The sequence below is a fragment of the Falco peregrinus genome, chromosome 4 (assembly GCF_023634155.1).
Source record: "Falco peregrinus isolate bFalPer1 chromosome 4, bFalPer1.pri, whole genome shotgun sequence".
Taxonomy (NCBI): domain Eukaryota; kingdom Metazoa; phylum Chordata; class Aves; order Falconiformes; family Falconidae; genus Falco; species Falco peregrinus.
In genome coordinates this window covers 121,685,937-121,710,597 of record NC_073724.1, presented here as the reverse complement: position 1 = coordinate 121,710,597, position 24,661 = coordinate 121,685,937, and the positions used below count along the sequence as shown (strand labels likewise).

The window sequence follows — 24,661 nt, the reverse complement described above, 5'->3', positions numbered from 1 at the left end:
ATAAAAATTACTACAAGGATGGATTTTCAGAAACAGCAGCACTGACGTGGAAAATAAATCCTGCAGCATGGCATCATTTTGCAAGAACACAGCCCAATTAAAGGCATATGAAAAAACACATCTGCTCCTTTAGCTTACCGACTCTGAGGTCTCGCAGCAGAGGCAGATTTCCTATGTCACCGGAAATTAATTTTTGTCTTTTTATTTAACGTGGAGGCACCTGCCTTCAGGATATATCTGACAGAAGTTGATACTAGCAACAAGACAAACTGCAAACTGATTTTCATCCTGTTTAAGACCACATGAACACTAACAATGGAAGTTTTTATATTTATTCTTAAAGTAAAAATACCTAACTGAACAAGCAATGTGTCATGGTGCCATAGGTGTATGCACTGCTGTATGGGAAGAATTAGACAGGCTACTAACGAAGTTTACAGTGCATGAAACCAGTATGAAGTACATTCAGAATTACACAAAATAACTGCAAGGGATGAGACACTTAAGTTAAACACGATAAAACAAGAGGAAGAAATAAAAACTTTATTTCTTCACCTAAAAGAGAAAATTTGTGTTTGGCAGACTTTGCGCAGCATTCGGGTTTGCTCGGTTAACTCTGTTCTGAACAGAGCCAGCATAATTAAATAATATATTTAACATTAAATCTAGCCTTACATGTACCATACAACCTTCAGCACACTGCTGTGAAATACAAGGCTCTCCATAACACAAACAGGTCAGGTTTAGTGACTTGCTTATAACCCCACGGTTCACCACAACATGAGGAAACAGAGCCCACGACTCCCAACTCTCAATTTCAGGTAACTAAGGCACACAGGAGAGCAGACAGCAGAGTCCTGAGAGACCAACCTCCTCCAAAAATCATTCAAAACTGCTTCTTTCCAATTTCTATGCCTATTTCAATACTAACTGTGCAAATTAATCCTTAAATACATTTTTCTTAGCCTCAAAGCCATGTCATTAAACACTTTCATGAAGCTTAGCTTTAAATTCTTATTAAAAGACTAAGTATTTTCTTAAGATTTGTTAGTATTAGTTCATATACCAAGTACTGATCAATTGTATTGTATCTACCCAAATGTAATATAAATAATGTATAATAAATGTTTTAAAATTATGCTTTGAAAGAGAGGAAAAATAGTCCTCTGCTATCCATAAATAGCTAAACAGTTTATTTCAGCCATAGTGGAGTAGCTGTCTTTTTCATTATTTCTTTTAGTTATCTGATTTCATGCATCAAGGCAAAGGAGATTTCCTGTAGGAATTGTAGGATATTTTTATCCTCCAAATAGAGCACTTCATCTCATGCAGGAATCGTGCAGCACACACCTGGACCTCGCAAAGGCTAGTTCTTGCACAGAAGCTGGCATTGCTACAGAGGATCAGCTGATCCCTGGTCTTTGTCACAAGCCAGACCTCAGATTTCATACTTTAACGATCAGCTATGTACAAAAAGTCACGCAGCCCTGCAACACCTTTTCTTTAGATTTAATGAAATCTCCATGCTTCTGCCATTCTTTGCACAGGGCTGCCAAAGCGTTCTGTCCAGCATCCTGCAACCACACCTCTTCTGAGTTCAAGTCCCCATTATTATTGCCAACTTCCATTGCTTCACTCCACAACTATAACTTCCCTTCCTACAATCTACCCAGAACCCTGCTGCAAGATCATCTCGCTCTCCTTTTACCAGAACTAGGTAGCTGCTTGGAAGACAAGCTTCTCCCTCGCACCTTTGAAGGTGAAATTACTAAATTCCCTTTCAAAGCCATCCCACTGGCAACCCATTTTCTCCCTCTTACTCACTGCTAGAGAATAACCCTTTTGCTGGGGTTGTTCTTGTTCAGTCAGTCCTTTTTAGTTGCCATCTACACAGCTAGACACCGGTCAATCTTCTCTCACAGCTTCCAAAATGTGTTCTCACTTCTGCCTAAAAGATTTAGCATCTGCACTGAACTATCCCAGATTTTACATCATCTGAAGCAGGAACTTAACTCATCTGGCAGAATACACCTACCGTACAGGTTCACTAAGTGTCTGCTGCTGAGAAATAGCATTTAAATACACCTCTCTCCCCAACCATTCTTCCACCGACTTTGAGGTACCACCCCGACAAACCACGACACATTTGACTCCCCTTGCCAACACAGATGGCAAAAGGACTCAGAGAAAAGGGCTGCTGAAGACTAATCCCAGCACCAGCCACCTTCCCCCAGCTCTGAGGATTCTCTTTGTGTAGTAACACCTTTGCCTGCCTCCTTGCCAGGGAAAGCCGGCTGGAAAAGCCCGGTCCAGATGCTGCTGTCCTGGGGTACTGGGAAGCAATCCAGCACACAGCAGGACCAGCACAGGGGCTGGATGGTCCCTCACATCGTATCATCTTCTACTGAGACCCGCCACACTGCTGACCACCTCCACTGGGCTGCCACCCCTGCTCAAAGATCCCCTCACCCTATCCTCCCAGCAAATAACACCCACTTTTCTCCCTGTCCCACATCCACAAAGTCCCCTCTCCCACAGCCCTCCCCCAGCAGTCGGCACCCCCACCCTCAAATACCTCAGCAGCAAACACCCCAGCGGCGGTATCCCCCCATAGCAACAAGTAACTCACCCCCAAAGTACACCCAGCTCCACTCAGGACAGAGCACCCCCTTTGCACAGGGCAACCCAACCTGCCCACACAAGGGTGGCCCTTCTCCCCTCTGCTGCCACCTTCCAGCAAAGAGGGCCTCCTGCCCCTACCCCCCCCCCCCCCCGTAACGAGCTCCCCGCCCTCCAGCCCCCCCCCCAAAACGAGCTCCCCCTCCCCTCAGAGCCCCCTAATAACAAGCCGTCCCCCAAACTGCCAGCGAGACCCCCCCAGGCCCACAGCAACGAGCCCCCCTCGGCCCCCCAGAGCCCTCCCCCGCCGTTGTTAGCCTCTTTCCCCTTCTGCTCCCCAACGCCCCCACCCCACCGCGTCCCCTCAGCCGCTCCCGCCCTTCCCCCACCTACCCCATACGCATCTTGGAGCCAGACTGGCCGCCGCCACCGGGCAACGGGGGCCGCGGCGGGAGACGGCCCAGATGCAGCTGCTTCTCCAGAGCCGACATGACGGCGAAGGGTGCGCTAACGCACAAGGACACACCGCGAAACCGCCCCCCGAAAACCGCCCCCGCCGAGCGCCGCGGCCGCCACCGGCCCCCGCTCCGCTCCACTCCGCAACCGCCCCACCGGAAGCGGCGGCCCGTCACAACGCCGCCGCCCGGCACCACGGGAAGCGCAGTCCACCGCCGCGGGCACCCGTAGCGCTCTCCCGTGGCCTTCTGGGAAATGTAGTCCGCCTCTCAGCGGCGCGGCGCAGCGTTGCATGATGGGGGCTGTAGTCCCGGAAGTGCGGCTCGGCGCCCTGTGGGGGCGCGTCCCGCTCCCGCCGAGGCGGCGGTTGCCGGGCGGCGGCGCGGCCTGAGGCGAGGCGGGATGCGGCAGAAGAAGCCGAGGGCGCTCGCCCTGCCGGCGGGAGGGTCCCGGCGGAGGGGCGGTGGGCCGCTCCCAGGTGGGAAGGAAGGGTCGGGGCTGGGGGGTACACGTGGGGCGGCGGCGGCGGGAGCGTGCCCGGGCCCGCGGCTTGCGGGATGCCGGGCCCCTGAGGCCGCTCGCTCCCACTTCCCCGCAGGTACCGGCGACGTCCCCGCTTCCACCAGCCTGCCGCCGCTCGTGGAGGGCCCGCTGCGATGCTTCCTCCGCTGCACCGTCTCCCGAGTCCTGTGGACGGCGCCCAGGCCGCTCGCCGCCGCCCTCGTCCGCCTGCGGTGGTGGGGGGAGACCTCCGACGGCACCGTCTTCCAGCCCGCCTGGCGGCCGGGCCAGCCGGCGGAGGGAGCCACCGCCCGCTACGCCGTGCGCTGCGGGCCCAGGCAGCTCGCTGCCTACCTGACAGGTAGAGCCGCTTCGCCCTGGTCAGGCAGCTCAGGGCCGGAGCTGCGGGGAGGCCCGCAAAAACCTAGGGGTTCTTCACCTGCCAAGGAACGCCCGTCCGGTTCTCACGGCTTCTTAGGTCGTTTTCCTGATCCGAGAGGCTTTTGATCTCAGCCTGGGACTGCTGACATCAGGCTCTCTAGTAGTAAGGTTTAGTGTTCAGGTCTGCAAACTGTTGAAGTCTGCTGTAGTCCCCACAGAGTTAAGATGAGATGATTTTTAGTATTATACATAGCGTATTAAATAGGCATTTAAGTGTTCGAAGAATGTGAGGAATAAAAAGATACTCAGGTGAGCTTGCAATGTTGTTAAGGTACTTAATTTAGTGAAAGATCTGGAGGACATTAATGCAAGCCTGATGTCTAGAGTTTGCCTGTAAAACCTGTGCCTGCTACATACTCTTAGAATCACAGAAGGGTTTGGGCTGGAAGGGACCTTCAAGACCAGCCAGTTCCACCCCCTGTTCAATGGCAGGGCCCCCTCCCCCCAGCCCAGGCTGCTCCCAGCCCCGTCCAGCCTGGCCTTGAGCCCTGCCAGGGATGGGGCACCCACAGCTGCCCTGGGCAGCCTGGGCCAGCGCCTCGCCGCCCTCACGGGGAAGGGTTTCTTCCTCATGTCCAACCTAAACCTATCCTCTGTCAATTTAAAACCATTACCCCTTGTCCTATCATAAGTAGTCCTTTTTATGGTAATCTTGTACTTACTTATCATAATTTATTATCAGTGTAACACTTCCTTACCTGCTGCTTCATTATCATAATTTCATGATATGACATTATGTTAACCTCTAGCATCTCTGTCATTTTAACAGAAATGTTTTAATTGTGTTTAATTGTGACTATGTTGTGTGAGACTGCAACGAAGCCATTCCTAATTTTTGCAGATATGGGTGTGCTTGTCCTGGAGGTAATGAGCAAACGTGACCATCTTCCTATTGGCAGAGTGGAAATCACCAGATTGTCCCAACTGTCTCCCAGCCATCCAATCAATGGTTTTTTTACAATAGTTTCACCAACATCTGATAAACTAGGAGAGCTGCAGGTAGTCCTTCTGTCTTTGCTCTTTATTATAAATTGTATTGCTGTAATAGCAGGATAATCAAGTGCCAGGATCAAGCTTTACTAGGTACACTGCAGACCTGGTCTCTGTCCAAGGCATTAGTGAGCTAAGTTATCAAATGAAAAATGAATACCGAAGGTGATGACTCTTTTTTTGTTTAGAAGGATGTGTGGCATTGGTAGTTCAACTTGATAAAGAAAATTTGTAGTCTCTGGGCTGAGAGTGAGTTTTAACAGCGTATTTAAAAACGGATACTCGGTTCTAACGCTTCTCGAGAGCCTCACTGGGCTGAAATTGTAGAAGATTTTGAAATCTGGGACTAAGAAGGTGGTGTTTTACAGCCTCAGCTCTGGACAATTTATGCTGAAAGACAGTTGCCTGTGATTTGAAAAACATGGAATGTGAAATAAGTGGTAGTAAATATGTGAGAGTTTTATGACGTTATGTCATAAAATCTAAATATTACTTTGTGTAGAAAAGCAGTGGTTTTCCATAGCATGACAAGTAAAGTTGAATACAGTATGTGTGGCACTTAACTAAGACTTTTCACATTTTGTCCTTCAGGTCTCACTGGTTTTAGAACCTCTGCCAGAGCTGTATGACACCAGCAGCTCTATCCCAACCACAGATGCGAGTTTAGATACCGCTCCTGCTCAGGGAAGCAGCAAGCCCCAGTTTCCTGCTCCATCACAGCAGTCCAGGCAAACACGGGTGACTATTGCTGACCAAGAGTCTGTTAATGATAGCAGAGCCACAGCTCCCAGGTATCTTTTTTCCCCCATAACAAAATTCTAGTTTATTTTGCAGCTGCACACTCTTAATTAATGGCTATACACTTGTGAGTTATGGATTACTTGATCTTTTTGAATGTGCATTTTGTATGAAATCCAGAAGAACATTCAGCATTTCAGAGCTTCCAGGGACAACTCCTCATAAATTTGCATCCTACACTGACTTAGTTCAAGCTATGCTAGTTGACACAAGAGATGCCACAAATCTTGTACTTGCAGCTTGAATCTGTCTCTCTGATGGTGTAAGTGGGAGATGAGGAGTCATTAAAATAATGTGTTGCATTTCTTTTTGGAGTGTGTACTGAGGTGGGCAGCTGCAGTGCTAGGAAGAATTTGAAGAGGTTTGAATCCCTTTACCGATCCACTTTAGTTGTTACTGAAATAACGTTTCATTTTTCAATAGAGGAGAGGACCGTTTGGTCTTTCAAGAGAACTGTGAAAACATGAAGGATGCTTTTTCTACTTCTCATCACCGTCTGATTTTACCAGATGAACGTTTGCAAGTGAATCCTTCAAATCAGCAAGTGTCGTTTCTCACCAGCACTGATCCTGAAGCGCTGGATAGGACGAACACGCGGGTGCTTTCTTTGCATAACCCAGCTACAAAAGACTTGCTTTCAGGTTTGTATACAATTGGCACCATCTTTAGCTTTCACAACAAATAGCTCTTGATAATATTTCAGGTGCTTATCCAGAGACAAAGGCTTAAGGAAGTGATACTTTACACATTCTCCCTGTATTATTTCAAACAGAAAATTACAACAAAGAAGTCTTCACTTAAAAACTACTGGTTCAGTCTTGTTGGAAGGTGGCTTCACTATCCAGATCAGGCAAGATGTGCTGTCCTGGCATGCCTGAGCTCTGACCTGGAGGGGTAAAAGAAAAGGAAGCTCACTTTCACAGGCTGTTTCATCACTGACATGCACTCTGAGGTGGCCATCAATGGTGCCAGTCATATTGAAAAAACTCTTAGGAGGGTTTCTATGCCCTTAGCATTTTCAGATGGAAAATGGTTTATTTTCCACCACGTGCCTGTTAGCATCCACTTGGACCGGATTCAAATGATCATCAAATTAGGGCACGTTTCCTTAGGTGTTGTCTTTAGAGTTATTTTTTATATTTACAGACCTAAAATTAGATATCTGTTGAGATATCCTAAGGTGACAGGCTACTCTGTAAATTAATCTTGCTGCTGCATCTTAATAATGCCCCTTAGTGCCTGATTCGGTGTGCACAGATGAGTTATTTGTGCGGCTCTGAGCGGGAGACTGATAGAGGATTGCTCTCACTTTTGGCTGTGCTATCTGTTATGATGTATAGCACACACTTCATCTCCAGTATGTCAAGATCTTTTCGTAACAGCAGAAAACAGAAGTTTCTTGACTGTAGCTGGCACATTTGTTGTGTTTACACATTGCTTTTAAATTGCATTTGAATGCTGAGTTTTAATCCTTCTGCTTACTTCTCAGCTCTTTTGGATCAAGGCAATAAACTCCGTGATGCCATGGTGGTTTCTGCAATGAAGTCTAGTCCGGACATGGAGATTGAACTGAATAAAGTGCCTTCTTCTATAGAGAGAGACAATCTCAAAGCACCAGCAAAGTGAGTGTGGAAAGGGGAAAGTGAGATTAAGTTTCAAACCGTAAATTTTGAGACCTTATCAGGAACCTTGAAATACTGAGATTCACGTGATGTAATTTAGGATTCTCATTCAAATAGGAAATTAATTTCTACTTGTGTATAAAAGCCTAAATTTTGTGAGTTGATTTTAATCATCATGTAGTAAGCCTTAATTTAAGTAATTGATTTTAGTTTTGTTTTGCAGTATATTTGTATTGATTACAGAATTATTTGATATAGAAATACTAAATGTTGATAAGGAATAAGTAATGCAAGGAACATAGCAAATTATATGGTACTTCATCACAGAGAACAGGTTTTTAAAGAAATTAGTGACATAAATTGAGTACTTTTGCATATTCTACTTTGCATCTGTTGGTGCCAAATACCCATGAAAATTTGCATCTGTAACTGTGTTCTCAGAATTAGTAGTCGTTATCTTCTTCCATATGATCTTTCTTACCAGATTAAAAAAAAATAAGTGTTTGAGCCTTTTCAGCTTCTAACTCCACCTTTGTTTAGTACTAGGTTTAGTAAATATTCTCAATTCAGTGAAACTGAAATTTAGAAACGTTAAGAGATATGCATGTTTTTTACAGGAGAAACTTCATTTCTGTTTTTTTGGGAAATATGAATATTACCTTTTGTTCCACTATAAGCCAGAAAATAATGTCATTGTCTTTGACAGTCAGTGATGCTATTGCAAACAGAATTTAAATTATTTCTCCTCAAACTATTCTGATCTGTTTAAAAGTAGATGACTTTGGACTTTCCAGGAAAAATTGATAGAACATCATTTATAAACATCTTGCTTGGTTTTCTCAGGCCCTCTTCTTGTTTGCAGCAGCTGTGCTTAACTTGCAAGATTGGGCCAACCTTTACAGTTGGACTTGATGATCTTAAAGGTTTTTTCCAAGCTAAATGTTTCAGTGATTCTATGACACATTGCGAAGTATGAGATTTTGGATGTGACTTGCAGCAGACTGCAGGGTTACAAAAAGTTTTTGCATATCTAGAGATTAGGCTACAAACTGGAGAAGGCTGTGCATGACCTTTGATTTTTATCCATGATGGATTAATCTTGAACATGCCTTAATATTTTTATTTTTCCTTTTACTGCTCTCTCTGCTGCAATCACTGTTATCCAGGAGCCCAAAAGGCTTGAACACATATTTTGTGCCAGCTCCTGAAGATCCCCATCTCTTTGCATCTGAAGTTTCAGGTCAGCAATTTGACCTTAACTCTGAAGAGAGAGCAATACAGTTACTGTTGGGCAGGTGAGTGTAATGCACTGGAGATTACGGCAAAATTGTCCTTATTTGACCACTTTATACTGAAAAATGTCTCTTGACTCCAAGTTCTCCACATTTCTGGAAGTGTAACTAGTGAACCATACGTGCAAGTGATGGAGATGTTCTATACCTCTGCTTGTACTCAACTTTAATGCATGACAACCTGGATAGCTCGGAGTCCTTTGATGTAAAAGTGATGTCAGAAGGATTAACCACGATCTTTGATAAAATTAATAGTTGTAACTGTTGTGCCCTAAAATGCTAAGAAGTGCATAAACCAAATAGTGTTTCTTTGAAGAACTTGCAGCTTGTAAATTAAAAGTAGAGAGATCTTTCTCCAAATATTAAATTGACCTTTTTCTCTCATTTTATGTGATGCTTACATTGTGTCCAAATCAGGGGTAGGAGGCATACAGCTTCCATGTCAGATATGGTTTAAAATTTCAGTCCGTATGCCTTGTGCCCTGTGGTTTATTACTGGATAACACTGAAGTATTTGCAGATCATAAAATGGTTTTGAACTCAGAGCACAGGTAGAAGACCCTTAAACAAAACCCAACTTGTTCCAACCATGTTCTAAAGATACTTGTATTTACCTACTCGGATATAGCTTGAATTTATATTATATTAAACTGTCCTTAAGTATTACTGGTATCTTAAAGCATTCCAAAAGTTACAAAGTGCTTATGGATAAGAATTGTAGGTAGATCTTAATAGATGTATTTTATGATTGGAGTCATGAAGCACTGGAACAGGTTGCCCAGAGAGGCTGTGGAATCTCCAGCTTTGGAGATATTTAGAATCCGACTGGAGACTTTTCTTATTTGCATCTTCTAGTTTTCAGCAGGGGTTGGACTAAATGATCGCCAGAGATCCCTTCCAACAAACTATTTTGCAATTATATGGATATATTTTCACATGCACTTTTTTCACAGAGATGTTATCACAAGATAACCCGTCGGGATGGGCCGCAGACACGTAGTAGGTTGAGCCCAGTGCTGTATAAGCACAGTTTGGCTGTATATGGAGCTAATATAGCATAAATCCAGTACAGAATAGACAGCGTTGTCAGAATTGGTAAGAAATTGACTGCAGAACTTGCAACACTAAGTTACATTTCTTTCTGTTGTGTCCACAGTGCTGATTTATCTCCTGTGCATTTCTGGGATCGGACAGGTTCCCTTTTGGATTCTCTTTCTTTTGGGAGTGAGGTGTATGACAGTGAACTCAATGATCCCCATTACGACCAGAGTCTTCTGGAGAGTCTTTTTTACACCCTTCCTGTAAGTGGAGATCAAAAGGAAGGCGCTTAATATGTTGTTCCTAAAGTGAAGAAAACCAGAAATCTGCATTTAAATAAAAAAAAAGACTACAAATTTCAGTATTAGTAAGGCTTAATAAGCATTAAATATCATACAGAAGCTTGTGAGAACATTGCTTAAAATTAGTTTTCTTTAATAGTATTCTTTTAACAATATTATTTGAGACTGCAGAGTCAAGCATTGAGTTTGGAAATCGCTAGGATTGAGGCTACCCATGAAGACTTTTATTTAAACCTCTGAAAATTTTTGGTAGGATTTTAGTTGTTTCAAATTATGCAACCCACAAATTGTTTTTTCTTTTTCTTTATCGTAACCATTATGTATCTTTGTTGACAATGGTAGTTGACTTCTTATTTTATGTACATTATTCCTGTTTCAGAAATCTGATTCCAGTTTAAGTGATTTCCTCACTGATGATGATGTTAACTCCTCCAAAAAAGTAACCAAAACAGAAACTGTTAAGAAGGCTGATCCAGTGAATCCACAGGATTCTAATGCGTTTGATCAGGATCAGAAGGCGACGAGGATTAAACCCCGGTAAACAGTTACATTTGTGTCTTGTTTTGTAGCATCTTGTTCGTTGTAAGTTAGTATTAGCAAGAAGCGCAGTATGTCGCTGGCCATGGCAGGAGTGTTGGAACTAGATGACTTTTAAGGTCCCTTCCAACCCAAACCATCCTGTGATTCTATGATTATTATCACACTCCATCATTATCACACAATTCACTGAACTATTTTGGTGGGGAATTTTCATAGCATCACTGGGACTGATGGAGCATCAGCATCACCTAGGAATTGCTATATGTTGTTAAAGATTAAGATGCAATTAGTTAAAAACATGAGTTTGACCAAAATGCAATAGGCCTAGTAATAACATTTTGAACTGTGGACGGAGAAACACTAAGGCCTGAGCTGGCCTCTCAACTGAACTCTCGCCCTGCCTCCTGAAACAATAATCACTGTGTAACCTTCATGATAGATTAGTCCCCATGCTGAAAAAAGCTCTGTGCAGTTCTGTGACTTTGTGTATGTAACACATACAAAATAACTCACACCCTATTATCTGCCTTTGCACAATGTCTCTGTGTATAAAATTTCTATCTGCTTGACAGGGACAGAGTTGACATCAGCAGAGTCTGTTTCTCTGCTGGTTTGTGTTCTCTCCTGTAGCTGTAGTAAATAAACTTTTGTTTTGACATCATCTAAATTTTATTCCCTTTTTTACATTAGTCCTGAACCAGTACAACAGTGTCCCTAAATATCCAGTTATAAAGCTTTACTTGTACAATGTCAGTTAGTATTAAGGTCTTGGGATTTTTTTTTTCCTAATTCAGCTCCAAACAATTATTTCTGAACCTTTTCTTACAAATGCTGCGGTTTTTACATTCAAGTAAAAATCATATCTCCAGAGGTACGGACAAAAAAACATTTGCAAGTCAAGTCTTAAAAATAAAGTGCAAGTGAGATTTTAAATTATGGCAAAAATCCTGTTGCTCTTCCTCTGCAGCACTGACTTGTCCATGTGTATGACTCTGTCATCTCCCTTTCTTTGGTATATGACATTAAACAAAGCTTTTCTTTTTGAAGAGTTAGAAGACATAAGATTTTTTCAAAACTCCAAGTGTGGAATGTGCACTTTCTTTTTTTCCCAATTATGTACCTCCTTCAGCTTCAAGCCATTCCCCCCTGTCCCACCACTCCCTGCCCTTGCCCAAAGCCCCTCCCCAGCTTTCCTGTCGGCCCCTCCAGGCACTGGGAGCTGCTCTAAGGTCTCCCCGCAGCCTTCTCCTCCCCAGGCTGCACAGCCCCAGCTCTCCCAGCCTGTCTCCATAGCAGAGGGGCTCCAGCCCTCTGGCCATCTTTATGTAGTCCTGATTCTCAGTTTTATCTCTTCAGCTGCTCTCCTACTAGACTACTTGCTCCTGCAGAAGGTCACACAGAAGAAGCTCATGTCACATCCTTGAGTGCAGACAGGTTGGCATTACTGGAGCGAATACACCTAGCCAGAGTCATCATTGAAAGCTTGAAAATCCCTCCTGAGACCATCCAGATCACACCAAGAAAGAAAGGTTTAATGGGGAAGCCTCCAAGGCCTGCCTCAGTTAATAAGTGGTAAGGGGGATTGTTTCTCACCAGCTTGTTACTTGTGCCTTCAAGGTAGATTTCTCTGAGTTCTGTTGTATAGTCCTGTTTACATAACTTCTCCAGGCTTCTGAGGTCTTTCCATTTCTCTGCTCCTCACAGGAAATTGTATACCATAATTTCTAAAAGTTAGAGATGCAAATAATTTATCCTGATGCGGGTTTACTTCAGGTTGTGCTTTTTCTGGGAATTTGGGGGAGGTATAAATGTGCTTTGTGCATGGCAGTACATTGAAAACAAAAGGGTTTATCTTTTTGAGGAGAATCTGACATATGCGTAATGTATAGAAGGGATTCATAAAATAGATAGTTCAGTTATTCTAAAAAAATAAGAAATTGTGACTATGAAACTTGCATGGTATGTTTGGTTTCATTATGTACATGAGATTTTTGATGGTTTGTGATCATGCATTCACTTTTTTATTCATAGTACCTTCTTTGTTGAGTACCACTTTCCTGTGGGAGCCTCCAAGGATGAAAAAGGACAGGTCTCCATAACAACAGAAGTAACTCGAATAGCTTCAAGTAAAATCACAGGTGATGGTAAGAGCATTAATTTCTCCCCCTTGTATTTAGTTTTGTTGACTCCTTCATCTCTTAGAAATTATGTAATAGTGTTTCCTATGTGTTTTCTTTGCTGCCTGAAAAATATGGTATGATTAGTGGCACCTCTGCTGCGCTGCAGGTAGTGGAATGCTTGTCTGAGGAAGAAGGAAGCCAAATGATTATTTTAATTTTTTTTTTTGCTGAAAAGTTCTTTTCTTAGGGACAGAATAGCAGGTCAGTAAGCCCATTCCTTCACTTCAACGTAAAACCAATATCCTTTCTGCAATAGCATGAGGATGATAAAGTACTTTTAGAAATATCAGAGATACTTATATCTCAAACAAATAATTTTTTCAGATGCTGAAATGTGTCATTTAACATCTGCAAGAGCTCAGAGAATCTGCTGGATCCAAGAGATCTTGAGTCCCATGCTCAAAGCAGTAGACATAAATCTCTTTCCTGAGAGTCACCAGTGTTTGTATCCCTGAGGGCAATTCATGCTATGTTTCTCTCCTCAGTGAGCAGACAATGCTGTATGAGCAAGGTCCTCTCTGCCCAGTCTTCCCAGAAACTGGAAATCCAGGGTGACTTTCAAAAGCCTTTCCCATATGGTCATTCATTGGCTTTGCATCTTTCTGGGTGGCACTTGAAAGATCTGGGAGTAATTTTGAGTTCTCTTTTATATTCTCCATTTGTGTCCAGAAAAAACCATCTAACTCTACCTAACCTTAGCTCTTTGTAATGCAAAAATAATACAGCCTCCTGGATTTCGTCTTGTGAGATTAAGCTCCAGCTCTTTGGAACCCAGAAAAATAGGTAGGGCTGAAAATAATTTGAAGAAGCCGTCAAGTCAGTCCACTGTACTGTTATCTTTCCTGAGAGCTGTTTATCCGATTTATTAAAGATGCCCAATGGGAATAATTCCGTAGGCATCCTAGGCAAGCTGTAGAAGCACTGTGTTTCCTGTTAGAAAAGTTTTCTTATGTCTAACCTGAGTTTTCTGTCATCACAGGAATACTTACTTTATCCATTGTGAACAAGGAAAGTGTACTACTTCAACATTGCTGCTGTACTACTCTTTTCTAGAGTAAACACCAATTCGTTCAGTCTTTTCTTGCAGATGCCATTTTTCTCCTGAACTTGTGATTACTCTTGCAGCTCAGCTTTGACTCTCTCAAGATATGTCTTGAAATATATTGATCTCCCACAGAACATATATAGAAATATATATTCTCCCACTGAAGAATGGAAAGTCTTACTGCATTCTAGGATGACAGACTTTGAATCCACTGCAGCCTTTAGATGCTGTTATTATTTAGATGCTTGTGGTACTGCCTGCCTGCTGTTTTCTGGCCTTGGAAAGCGAAGAACAGTTTACTTTGGGCTTGGTGTTAAGTAATGCAGAATTAAATGATTGTGCATGTAACAGAGGAATCTCCACAGGAAAGTTTATTTATATTCAGTTAATTTGGAAGATTTTTTGCTCTTGTGAGCAACCAAAACAAAGTAGCGAATTACCTACAGAGTTGTGATATAGTTTATTAGGTTGAATCCTTGAGAGATTCTTGTTGAGGTTTCCAGCAACAGCTCTTCCCCCTTCAGCTCCCAGCCTTGCTGGATCTGTGATTCTGGCAGATGTACAAATGCTTGCTGTGTGCTTTTCCATCCTCCTCAGAAGTGCATCACTTTCTCCTCATACCTTCTGAACTTCCCGTGTCTACTCGCCCTGCACGTTCTCTGCAGAGACTGAGGATTTCTCTGTTCCTGATCGGGCTCAAAAGACAGGTTAGCTCTGGATACAGCTAAGACCTCACAAGTCTCTGTCTTCCTTGCAGTGGTGAAATTTCAGCAGCGGTTTGTGTTCCCTGTCCGTTTTAGTGGAACAATGATAGAGCACTGGTGGAGCTCTGACCTCGCTTTTAAAATCTACATGAGAAAAAGCACACAGAAAAAGGTACTTATTAGAAGTTGTTTATAGAAGTTCTTTGCATTTCTGTTTCCTCCAATACTTACACAGACAGCAGTGGCTTTTCAAAGTCTTCTGCAATGCTTCATTGAGATTGCTGCCACCTCATCCATCAGAGGCAAAACAGCGTGGCCTGACTGGGCGGCTTAGTTGACCGTTGCTGGATATTATCAAGGGAAATGACATTACGTGCAGATACTATAAGTTGAGCTAATTGCTGTTCAATCTGGTCACCCAACTAAATGATTTTATGAGTTCAAGACTGACAGGCAAAAAAAATTGTCCTTCCCTCCTCTTCCAAACTGATCTCTTACTATGTAAGCATATCGGATCAGTTACAAACATTAGTCTTCAATAAGAACACAGCTCATTTAGCAATATAGAATGAGTTAACGTAGATGCATTTGATACCACTACTCTGCCCAGGGTAAGGAGAACAACACGAGGTGTGAGAAACCGGTACAACTTGTGCATTTGGATTTGGGGGGTAGGTGCATGAGTGTAAAAAAAAAAAAAAAAAATTTTTTTTAAAAAGTATATTTTTGCAAAAAATATTTGCATAATCATCTGCATGTGATGAGGACAGTGAGAGGTGTTAGCTCGTGTTTTGTTTTAATCAACACCAAGAATATCTGCCCATCTGTTCTAATAGGAGATTTGGTGGGTGAATAAATTGTGTCTTTAAGTATGGAATTTTTGTTCAGTTACTAGGATTTGAGATGTTCTTTTTTGCATTAATCTGGAACTGTTTACAGTAGGTACTGGGGTAATTTTCCTTACTGTTGTCCTAGACTTGAAATTAGAACTAAGGGAAACTTTCCTATAAATTCCTATAGGTACAACTAACGGTATAGGAGTAGTAGGGTGAGTGGCTGGCCATGGCTTCCCAGAAGGCTTTCATTTCACAACATGCCCGCCCTTAGTTCTTTCAACCTTGCAGAAATCTTGCAAAATGGTTTCTTTTTCTGCCCTCAGCCAGTGGCCATTGGCTCAGCAGCGCTTCAGTTACGCAAGGTTATTCAGTCTGAGTTGCTCACTGTCAGCTGCGAGATACCTGTGGGAAAAGAGGGAGATCAGACACAAGTTGGACCGCTAAAGGTATGTGTTTTACCATATAGACTTCGAGTTAAACAACCTGTCATTACTAATTTTGGCTGCATGTTCCTTCTTTTTGAAATTTTCCCTCCTCTTTCTTTCCTCTGTTTTAATTTGCCAGGTCTCAGATACGGAGGTTTCTTAAGACCAATACAAGATAACGTGAACCTTTTTTTTTCCTTAGGGTTTTGGAGAAATATTTTGAACCTCCTGCATGTCTTTAGGATCTTGCTGTGTGATGTTCCCCTGGCTGCAGGGTAAAATGAGAGTCAATAAGCTAAGGCTTGGATACAGAAATCACTCTACAAGCCAGTTGAGTGGCACATGTTCAAGCTGGGAGCTTTGGCTTCTGCTCCACCCATGAGCTGAGTTCTCTCCTGCCACAGAGGCCTGATGCTCCCTGTCATTGGTACCACACGGTCACTTCAGGAGTTCTCTTCTCCAGCCAAAGTTTCTACCAGCATGCTCAACATTTAATTGAGGAGGATTAATGGTCCTGCACAGCACATTTGAGAGATTTGGCAGTTCTGAGGATAAACAGCTCTCTAGATTACCAAGGGAAGGGTTAAGAGAGTATTTGGGAATTTTACATTCGGAGCTCCTATATTATTCCTGGGGAATGTCAGCACAGATTGCTTCTGTCACTTTGTAGTTCACAGCATGAGCCATGTCCTCTGTCACAGGGGATGGGAAACTTATGGTGGAGAAGCTGCCAGTAAAGGAGCTGCAGAAGGCTGAAACGTAAAATGTAGAGGTTAGGTGTGGGAGAAGTTAATTGAAGGCAGGGAGGAGAAATGGTGTGTTCTGCGGGAGAGAATGCAGTGGAACAGGGTGTGAGAGGAGAAAAGTGGAAGGAGGTGTTGTGGGGAATTAATGAACCAAAGTTTGAGGTAAGAGCTGATGGAAGGGGAAGCTAATATTAAAGAAAAGTGATTTTGGTTGCCCTGTCTGCTAGGTTTCACTTGCTCAATGTAATACCTGCCTACCCACAGTATATGTGGGGCCAGCTGTTCTGGCCAGGGCATGGAGGAAAAGGGATGTCGGCTATTGAGTCCACTTTGCATTTCTTGGGTTCTTTCTGACAGATGCCCTTGAACTTCTCATCTTTGGACATGTTGTTCTTCATACACTTTAGGAGGAGATACCATTTGGCATTTTTTGCTGCAGTATCTTGTCCCTCCTAAGTCGTAGGCAAAATTCTTGAGCCTAAATTTCGTTTTCCTTATTTGGGCATTTTGTGGCTCCAGTCCTTTTCTTTATCCTGCTACCTTATCTTCTGGGCTTCAGTTTGTTCTCCCCTTCTTGCTGTCTCATCATGTGAATGAATCCAGCAGATCTGTGATGCTCTGTAGAAATTAACACTTGCAAATTAACACTTGCAATTCCTTTAACCTTGATTCTGGTGTTTCTTTCATTGCTTTCACACACACATTTTCATTCATACCAATCTGACTATTTCTCTTGCAAATCTTGACAATGTGAAGAGGCAATTCAAACATAGGACAGTGTTAAAAAACAAAACAAAACCCAAAAAAGCCAGTCTCGGAAAAAAAAAAAGACAAATGCAGTGGAATATGTAGACCAGTGGAGAGAAAAAGGAGCCCACAGAAGGGAGAGGAGTTAGGGACAGCTAAAATCAGGAGAGAATGTAAAAGTGAAAGAGCAGTGAAAGAAAACATTTGGAGAGAAACATTTCGTTTTTCATAATTTTTCTTAAGCAGCCCATGCTGTAGCAGAGTGGAGCAAATGACAGTTGTGATACTTTGTCACAGTACTTTTTGCTTTGGCTGGGTAGGTGTTATTTTTCAGTCAGCTTGGCAATTGGTTTTACGTTTTTCCTTTATTCAGCTGTAATTATATGGTTTTGCACTTGAGTTACTGCTGTGTTTGATAAAATCGCATGTGGTTTAATTTGCAGTGACAGTTGTAGCTTGTAACCAGCATGTGTTTAAAGGTAAGCCTTCTGGGTGATGATCTAACACAGCTCTTGAACAAAATGTGCAATGCATTTACCTGAATTTATGCTGCAGTCTCTTGTCTTTGTATGAGGAACATCTTTCGATTAGCCCGCTCTGCTTTGCCCAATGCAGGTATCCTTAGAGCTTGCAGGCGACAACAAAGACTTCACCCGCACCGCTGCCAGGTCAGCTGTGGCTCTGCAGCGAGTCCCAGTTCAAGCTGTAAGAAGTCCCCGGCTGGAATTCCAGGAGCCCAACAGGAAGGACGTAAATGCAGAAAGCCCTCACTGCTTGAATCTTCACAACTACAAGGAGGCACAGAAGACAGGAGCAGCCAGTGTGAATATCGTGCAGCCACCGCGGGCTGTACCAACCCCTGTAGCCCGTAACCTGATGACGCAAATAACGGCATCTGAAGAAGATGGGTTATTACTGCATGTGCTGTTGATGGTGCCTGATGGAAAGGATTTTGTTGCTGAAGACAGTGGGCTCCACAGTTCTTGTAACGTGTATTTAAACTGCAAGCTGCTCAGCACTGAGGAGGCGACACGATCTGCTGTCATATGGGGCACAACACAGCCTGCCTTTAATTTTTCTCAGGCAAGTCACATGTCTTCCGTTTAACCCTGATTGAAATGAGCTATTCCACACTGACAAACATCATTCAAAGATAAGTTACTTTTATATATGTAGGAGCTTCTCTACTTGGCTCTGTCCAGTATATTAGAAGTATTTTCAGTATTGTTTTGGCTGGATTGCACAGTTTGAAATGCAGTTCTTTTTTTTTTTTTTTTTTTCTCAACTGATATAGCAGCTCAGAAGTGTGGGTTACTGTCCTAGTATGGGCCAGAGCCTTCCCCCAGCAAACAGCAAAATTTCAGGCATTTAATAGTGTTACAAGTTTGTAATTTTTTACTGGACATTTTTCGTTGGGAATGTCAGGATGCTCAAATGCATTTGGTTTACTTTTAACAATAGCTAGTGATTTGTGAGACTTCCTAGTCTTCAGCTGAAAGAGTGAATTGTAAAAACATAGCAGAAGACATCTGAAAGTTGTCTGAAATGATTTATCTGTTTAGTAACCACACATTTAAAGATAAAAGCAATGTTTCTTAAGGTAGCATATGATCTTACGTTAAAATTTACCTAAAATACATTAATTTTCCTGGCTAGCTCTTTGCCAAACCTGCCGGTTTTCTGGAACTTGTTAGGCAGGTATGCATTTCATCTTTAATTTCCATTTCTAAAGAGCACAATTCTGTAAACTGGAACGATGTGGTGTTACTGGAATGCTCTATCCTTAGCAAATAGTTTCCAGTGTATTCTAAATCTGCATTAAACTCTTTCAGGTGATGCCTTTTTCATTGACTTCCAAACACCTGGAGCGGCTGAAGAACAATGTCATGATTATTGAAGCATGGAACAAGATGGGAAGCCCTGGCTGTGACAGATTGCTAGGATTAGTTAAACTTCCTTTGCATCAGTTTTACATCTCATTCAAGTAAATATCGTTGTTCCATATTTTATGGGGTTGGGAAATATCCTAACTGATGCTCAGGGAAAGACGTGAGGGATGGTGTCTGGGATTTGTGTGGGAGGGTTCTTAATTATACTTGACAGCAGAAGGCATTTTTTGTCCTGCCAGCTTTCTCTGGCAGTTTGCTACACTGAGCAGTATCTGGGTAAGTTACACTGTCCTTATACAGAAATACAAGTGGACTGTAAGAAATAAAGACACCATGCTGCATCGGGTTTGGAGCCAGTTTTAAGTTGTGGTTCCATGAAGGAGTAAAACTGTAAGAGACCGAAGTAACTGTAGAGGAAGATTGAGTGTGGCTTTCCATTGGTGATTTTCCAAGACTGTGACTGGTGGAATGATTTTGTTCCTGATCATGCTCTGCATAGATCCCATTGCTAGAGATGTTGTCAGTTTGCACAGCACAGGACACTGCTTGCAGTACTGAAAAGATCTCTTAAATACTTCATGCTTTAGTTGTTGTCTTAGTTGATGGGTCTCTCCAGAGCTCTTTGATCTTTTTGTTGAATGTTTTGGCTTCTAGTGCAGTCAAGTAATATACCTGCTTAAAACAATTAAAAAAAAAAATGGGAATACTGGACCAGAGAGATTCTTTCTATTGTAGAGGATTAATTGCTTTTATTTTGGTCAGACTAGTGATAGGTGGAAATCAGATGGTGCTGGAACTGACTGGGCACTACTTCGTTAATTATTAGCATGTCATTTGTATAACTTCTTTCAGTAATCCGCTGTAGTTCGCTTGTGTATAACTTCAGTGTATTATTAGATGGTTTTACATTTCTCTGGGAGACTGTCCCTGTTCCTTCTTTTCTTCCTGCCCAAGTCCTTCCCCAAAGACATGTAACTGCCTCATAGAAGTATAATATGGCTACAGTATATTAATAGGAATTTTGTTCCAGTTCATCACCTCGCTCACAGATCTCTAGACTGTCTTATAAGTAAGGGTACATTAGTTTTTGGAAAGCTGTACTTTGTCATTGCTGAAAATAGCCTTTTCCATTCAGCAGCTCATGGATCTGTGCTTTGTGAAGACTAATGTGGTTGAGCCAAATTTTGGAGGAATGGAGATAGATTGGTTTCTAACTGCATTGAAAGTCCCATCTAAAATGAGCTTTGTGTGATCATGTTCATATTGAGATGTCTCATTCTCATACCAGAGGTTTTTTATTTTCATCTGTTCCAGAGATCCAAAGATTTCCCGCCTGCTTCTTCAGGCTCAATATCCAGTGGTTGCTGTGGACAGCTATATGCCTGTGATAGATGTTTTTACTGGCAGTAGAAGTGGAAGCCTGAGGGTCATTCTGGCGATGGGGTCAGCTGATCAAATAGTGGCACTGCAAAGGCTAAAAAATGAAGAAGGAATGGTGCCTCCTGTCACACAGCGTCCTTCCCACTCGCTGGACCCTCCTCCTACAAAGCCTGTAACGGTATTGCGCAGTAAATCCTCACCCTTGTTGTTAGGGACATGTGAAAAGGATTTTACCAGTGGGTTCATTAACGGACCAGTGATCCCCGATCTCTTTTGATGCTGTAGCCGATTTTGTTATAAATGATCATATTCTACTGTCATGGTTTAACCCCAGCCAGCAGCTACGCCCTGCACAGCCGCTCGCTCACTCTCCCCCAGTGGGATGGGGAGGGGGGGGGCGGGGAACGGAAGGGTAAAAGTGGGAAAACTCATAGATTAAGACAGTTTCATAAGTAAAGCAAAAGGTGCATGTACAAGCAAAGCAAAACAAGGAATTCATTCACCGCTTCCCATGGGCAGGCAGGGGCTCAGCCATCCCCAGGGCAGCAGGGCTCCATCACACATGGCAGCGACTTGGGAAATGAACACCGTAACTTTAAATGTTCCCCTCTTCCTCCTTCTTCCCCCAGCTTACATACTCAACCAGACATTCTGTGGTCTGGAATATCCCTTTGGCCAGTTCGGATCAGCTGTCGTGGCTGCATCCCCTCCCAGTTTCTTGTGCTCTTCCAGCCGTTTTGCTGACAGGGCCCAAGAAACTGAAAAGTCCTTGACTTGGTACTAATATTCCTTAGCAACAATTAAAAACATCAGTGTGTTATCAATGTTATTCTCAAACCAAATCCAAACCACATCACTGCACTAGCTACTAAGAAGAAAAAAAAATCTATCCCAGCTGAAACCAGGACATCTACACAGAATTATATTGTTTGTACTCTTTTCTTACTAGCTTTCTGTCACTGGCTTTGACTTTATTGCTCTTTGTATTGCTCTGTATACCCAGTACTTCTATCTTCATTACAAGTTTGGTAAAAAAAACCCCAACATTACAGAAAATCTTAATTCTCGCAGCCATATTCTGTACCATACAGGTTTTGCCCCTACCACTGATTTGTATATGTAGGAACTTCCTTGCTTTTTATGTGCTGTGTTTTTTGGCTTTTGCAGAAAAAAAAAAAGTGCTATCAGACTTTCAGTGTTGCTGTGAACTTTAGGAGGTAAATGGCAGACAATGGTTCTGCTCCCTGTCTCAGGCTTCTTAGAATCTTATGCTCCCAGTCCTTTTGTATGCTGTTTCCTGAAGAGTCATCCTTTTCATGTGGATTTCCTTTGTTTTATCAGCAGTTAGACCAAGAAGGGGAAGAACTGGTGGAGCACGTTTTTGAGATTTGTGTGGAGAGTGTGAAAGGACTCACTCCCTTACAGTCCACCGTCTGGGGAGAGGCTGACTGCTACGTACAGTACTGTTTCCCAGTTCAAGAGGCTGGTTGCGGTGCACTGCAAGGAACTGAATTGCATGAGGATGGTTAGTTTATTTTATAATCTGTCTTTATTTAGAGCATTGCTTTAATTAAATATTGTTTAGCAATGTTCTCTCTGCTTAAGTGAGAGGGTGCGTGTTCTTCTGAGCTTCCATGCAGCCAGTGCTTGCTTTCCCAACAAGATCTGCCTGCGACTTGTCATACTTGGGCTGCATCAGTACATTAAAGACCTGCTTTGACTGATGTAGGTGGCAAAGTTCCCAGCAAAAAAAGATACCTAGTTCTGAATCCCTTCACATGGTACCTTTTTGTTAAAGATCCTAGAGGGTTTTGCCAGCTTGCAAAGGTGCAAAAACAGATTCGCAGATTGTATACAGTTAATTTCAACAAAGGCTTTACGTACAGGAGCCTTTCAAGATGCTCTTTTTCATGCATACACCCAGAGAAGACTTGTCTGCTTTAGATCATTAGGATTATAAAGGAGTGTTTAAATAATTGCAATTGCAGAAAATTACTTAATGTTGATCTGGAGTCTTGTGCTTTGAATCACTAATACGTATTTCCTCTGAAAAAAGAGTCAGTAACATTGTACCATAGTAACTCCTGTAAACTGTGTCAGCTTCCAGCCACATTTAACAGTAGTTTTCAGCTGGTGGCTCACAGGTTAATGGGACTGTGTGAATTGCTTGTAAAAGATTTGTGAAGTGAAACTCAGAAGAGCAAGCCTTCTGGCAGGAGAATGTCACTTACTGTCCATGGGTCCTGCCTCCTGAAGGACTGCAAATGAAAAAAGGTTGAAACCTCTGCATGCAGCCATTTTTAACCAACTCTGCTTGACTTGTAGGCATCAGATTAAAACCATTTCGCACAGCAACCACTCTGTGTGTCCCCGATCCCGTCTTTAATGATGAGCATCATCATTCTTTGTTGGTTCCTGCTGATGTCCCAGTCCAGAGGCTCCTGGTCAGTGCATATATGGCACCAGGAGAGGCTGGAGGAGGAATCCAGTTTGAAGTCTGGTGCAGGTACAGAATAACATTGTATTCTTTTTAGATGTCACAGCAATACAAATAGCGACACATCTGGTATTGAAAAATCTCTAGCTGTGGGATGGATATTTAATAATAAGTGGAAAAGTGTTGAGCTCATCAACATTGGTGATGAGTCTGCATTTAAGATTCCATTTAAGACATGCGAGCCCTTTTTTCCCTTCCAAAAGGGCTAATTACTTTTTTCTTGCTTAGAAGGTGTGTGCTCTTAGTTTGCTTTCTTCCACTTTGTTATCAGCGTAGTGATCTAAAAGCAGCGTTTAAATGCTTGGCGCATCTAAATTTTACTTAATAGCACCCTGGCAGTATGATTTCATTGTTTTGGGGTTGGGTTTTCTCTCTAATGCAAGTCACCAATTACAGAAAAAATACTATAAAATGTTTGTAAGTTCAGTTGTGGGGTTTTTGGTGTTTGAAGCTAATTACTACTAGTGGAAGGCCATGAAGAGATCATGAAGACAGATGGCTTTAGGAAAGCATAATTATTATAATTGTTCATTCTGTAGTAAAACAAACCAAGCTAAAGTTCACAGTCACTTGAGAATTATTACATGCTGGATGTGTTTACATTAATGTTGGTAATGACCAGAGCAGTTGAACTGACCAGTTGTTAGTACCTGGCATTTCAAAAATGTGCTTTAGCTCAGATTTCTGAGGATAGTTATACTTGGTTTAATCTTGCCCTGACCGCTCACTGGTAGTGGCTGGTAAATTTCGGCTGGTTTGGGTGAAAGAAGCAAATTACGGAGCTGGAAGCCTTTTAAGAATTCTGTAAACATCCTCTTACCAGTTTGTAATATTTAAAGTGGAAAAAGCTTACTGACAGATCTTTGTAATTAGACAGGAGAGCAGATACTCACCGCAGGTTCCAAATCAGTGAGTTGTTGCTATGATGCTGTCAGCATCTTGAATTATTCCTATAGGTATATGGGGAAAAAGTAGAAACCAACAGGTGTAATATTCCAAGAAGTTGGGACTACTCTTCAGGCAGCGCTGTACCCAAGGCTCAACGGTCAATTAATGTTCAGGATTTGTCCTAAAACGGAAAGGAAAACACAAGTCATAGCGCTACCACGTTGTTCAGTTACTGCTACTGAAAATACAGCGGATGCCTTTCTCCTGATCTACCCGTTTTTCAGGAGATACAGTGCCAAACCTCGGCGTAGGATGAGTCTGAAACCAAGTAGAGCAGTTAAGAAATGGTCCATAGGGATTTGTTACACTCACAAACTGGTACCACAAATCTGTTCTGAAAGTATTGGCAGTATTTTTTATTAATGGAAAATGGAGTGGAGAATATTTGGTGCCAGATTCTTCTCTTGTTTGTCTTTGGGATGGCAGTTTTTAGCAGTTTCTGCTAGCTGACTTGGTAGGACTAGTGCAAAAGTATATTTGTATCATTTACTTCAGCACTTACTGGGCATTTTTTTCCTGTAGAAATTCATTTATTTGAGTTTATCTCTTAGCTATTGGGATACTAGTGTTTGAAGACGCACAAGTTAAAGTTGACTTACGTGCAGTCGTGAGAGAAATGGTGATCACTGTCGTCATCAAAACAGCATGACTGATGCCGCTGCTTT

General features: G+C 42.5%; 2 protein-coding genes across 8 annotated transcripts in view; one reads left to right on the top strand and one right to left on the bottom strand.

Annotated features, from left to right (window-relative positions):
• Positions 1 to 3,252, bottom strand: part of PPME1 (protein phosphatase methylesterase 1) — a 34,577-nt gene extending 31,325 nt beyond the window's left edge. The window contains exon 1 of one of the 2 annotated variants that reach the window (XM_055802078.1): positions 3,013 to 3,252. In XM_055802078.1, the coding sequence (XP_055658053.1) occupies positions 3,013 to 3,110 (98 nt within the window). In that variant the 5' untranslated portion in view covers positions 3,111 to 3,252. The remainder of the gene's footprint in view (positions 1 to 3,012) is intronic. The other variant, XM_055802077.1, reaches the window with a different exon arrangement.
• A 148-nt stretch (positions 3,253 to 3,400) lies between these two features.
• The window catches only part of C2CD3 (C2 domain containing 3 centriole elongation regulator), a 52,398-nt gene continuing 31,137 nt past the window's right edge, over positions 3,401 to 24,661 (top strand). For 5 of the 6 annotated variants that reach the window (XM_055802018.1, XM_055802016.1, XM_055802020.1 and 2 more), the window contains exons 1-18: positions 3,401 to 3,553; positions 3,674 to 3,937; positions 4,859 to 5,016; positions 5,599 to 5,798; positions 6,229 to 6,446; positions 7,295 to 7,427; positions 8,594 to 8,722; positions 9,876 to 10,020; positions 10,439 to 10,596; positions 11,956 to 12,171; positions 12,631 to 12,743; positions 14,582 to 14,700; positions 15,688 to 15,810; positions 17,898 to 18,365; positions 19,115 to 19,266; positions 20,486 to 20,729; positions 21,893 to 22,076; positions 22,877 to 23,057. In XM_055802018.1, coding sequence (XP_055657993.1) covers positions 3,478 to 3,553; positions 3,674 to 3,937; positions 4,859 to 5,016; positions 5,599 to 5,798; positions 6,229 to 6,446; positions 7,295 to 7,427; positions 8,594 to 8,722; positions 9,876 to 10,020; positions 10,439 to 10,596; positions 11,956 to 12,171; positions 12,631 to 12,743; positions 14,582 to 14,700; positions 15,688 to 15,810; positions 17,898 to 18,365; positions 19,115 to 19,266; positions 20,486 to 20,729; positions 21,893 to 22,076; positions 22,877 to 23,057 — 3,281 coding nt within the window. In that variant the 5' untranslated portion in view covers positions 3,401 to 3,477. The remainder of the gene's footprint in view (positions 3,554 to 3,673; positions 3,938 to 4,858; positions 5,017 to 5,598; positions 5,799 to 6,228; positions 6,447 to 7,294; positions 7,428 to 8,593; positions 8,723 to 9,875; positions 10,021 to 10,438; positions 10,597 to 11,955; positions 12,172 to 12,630; positions 12,744 to 14,581; positions 14,701 to 15,687; positions 15,811 to 17,897; positions 18,366 to 19,114; positions 19,267 to 20,485; positions 20,730 to 21,892; positions 22,077 to 22,876; positions 23,058 to 24,661) is intronic. The other variant, XM_055802017.1, reaches the window with a different exon arrangement.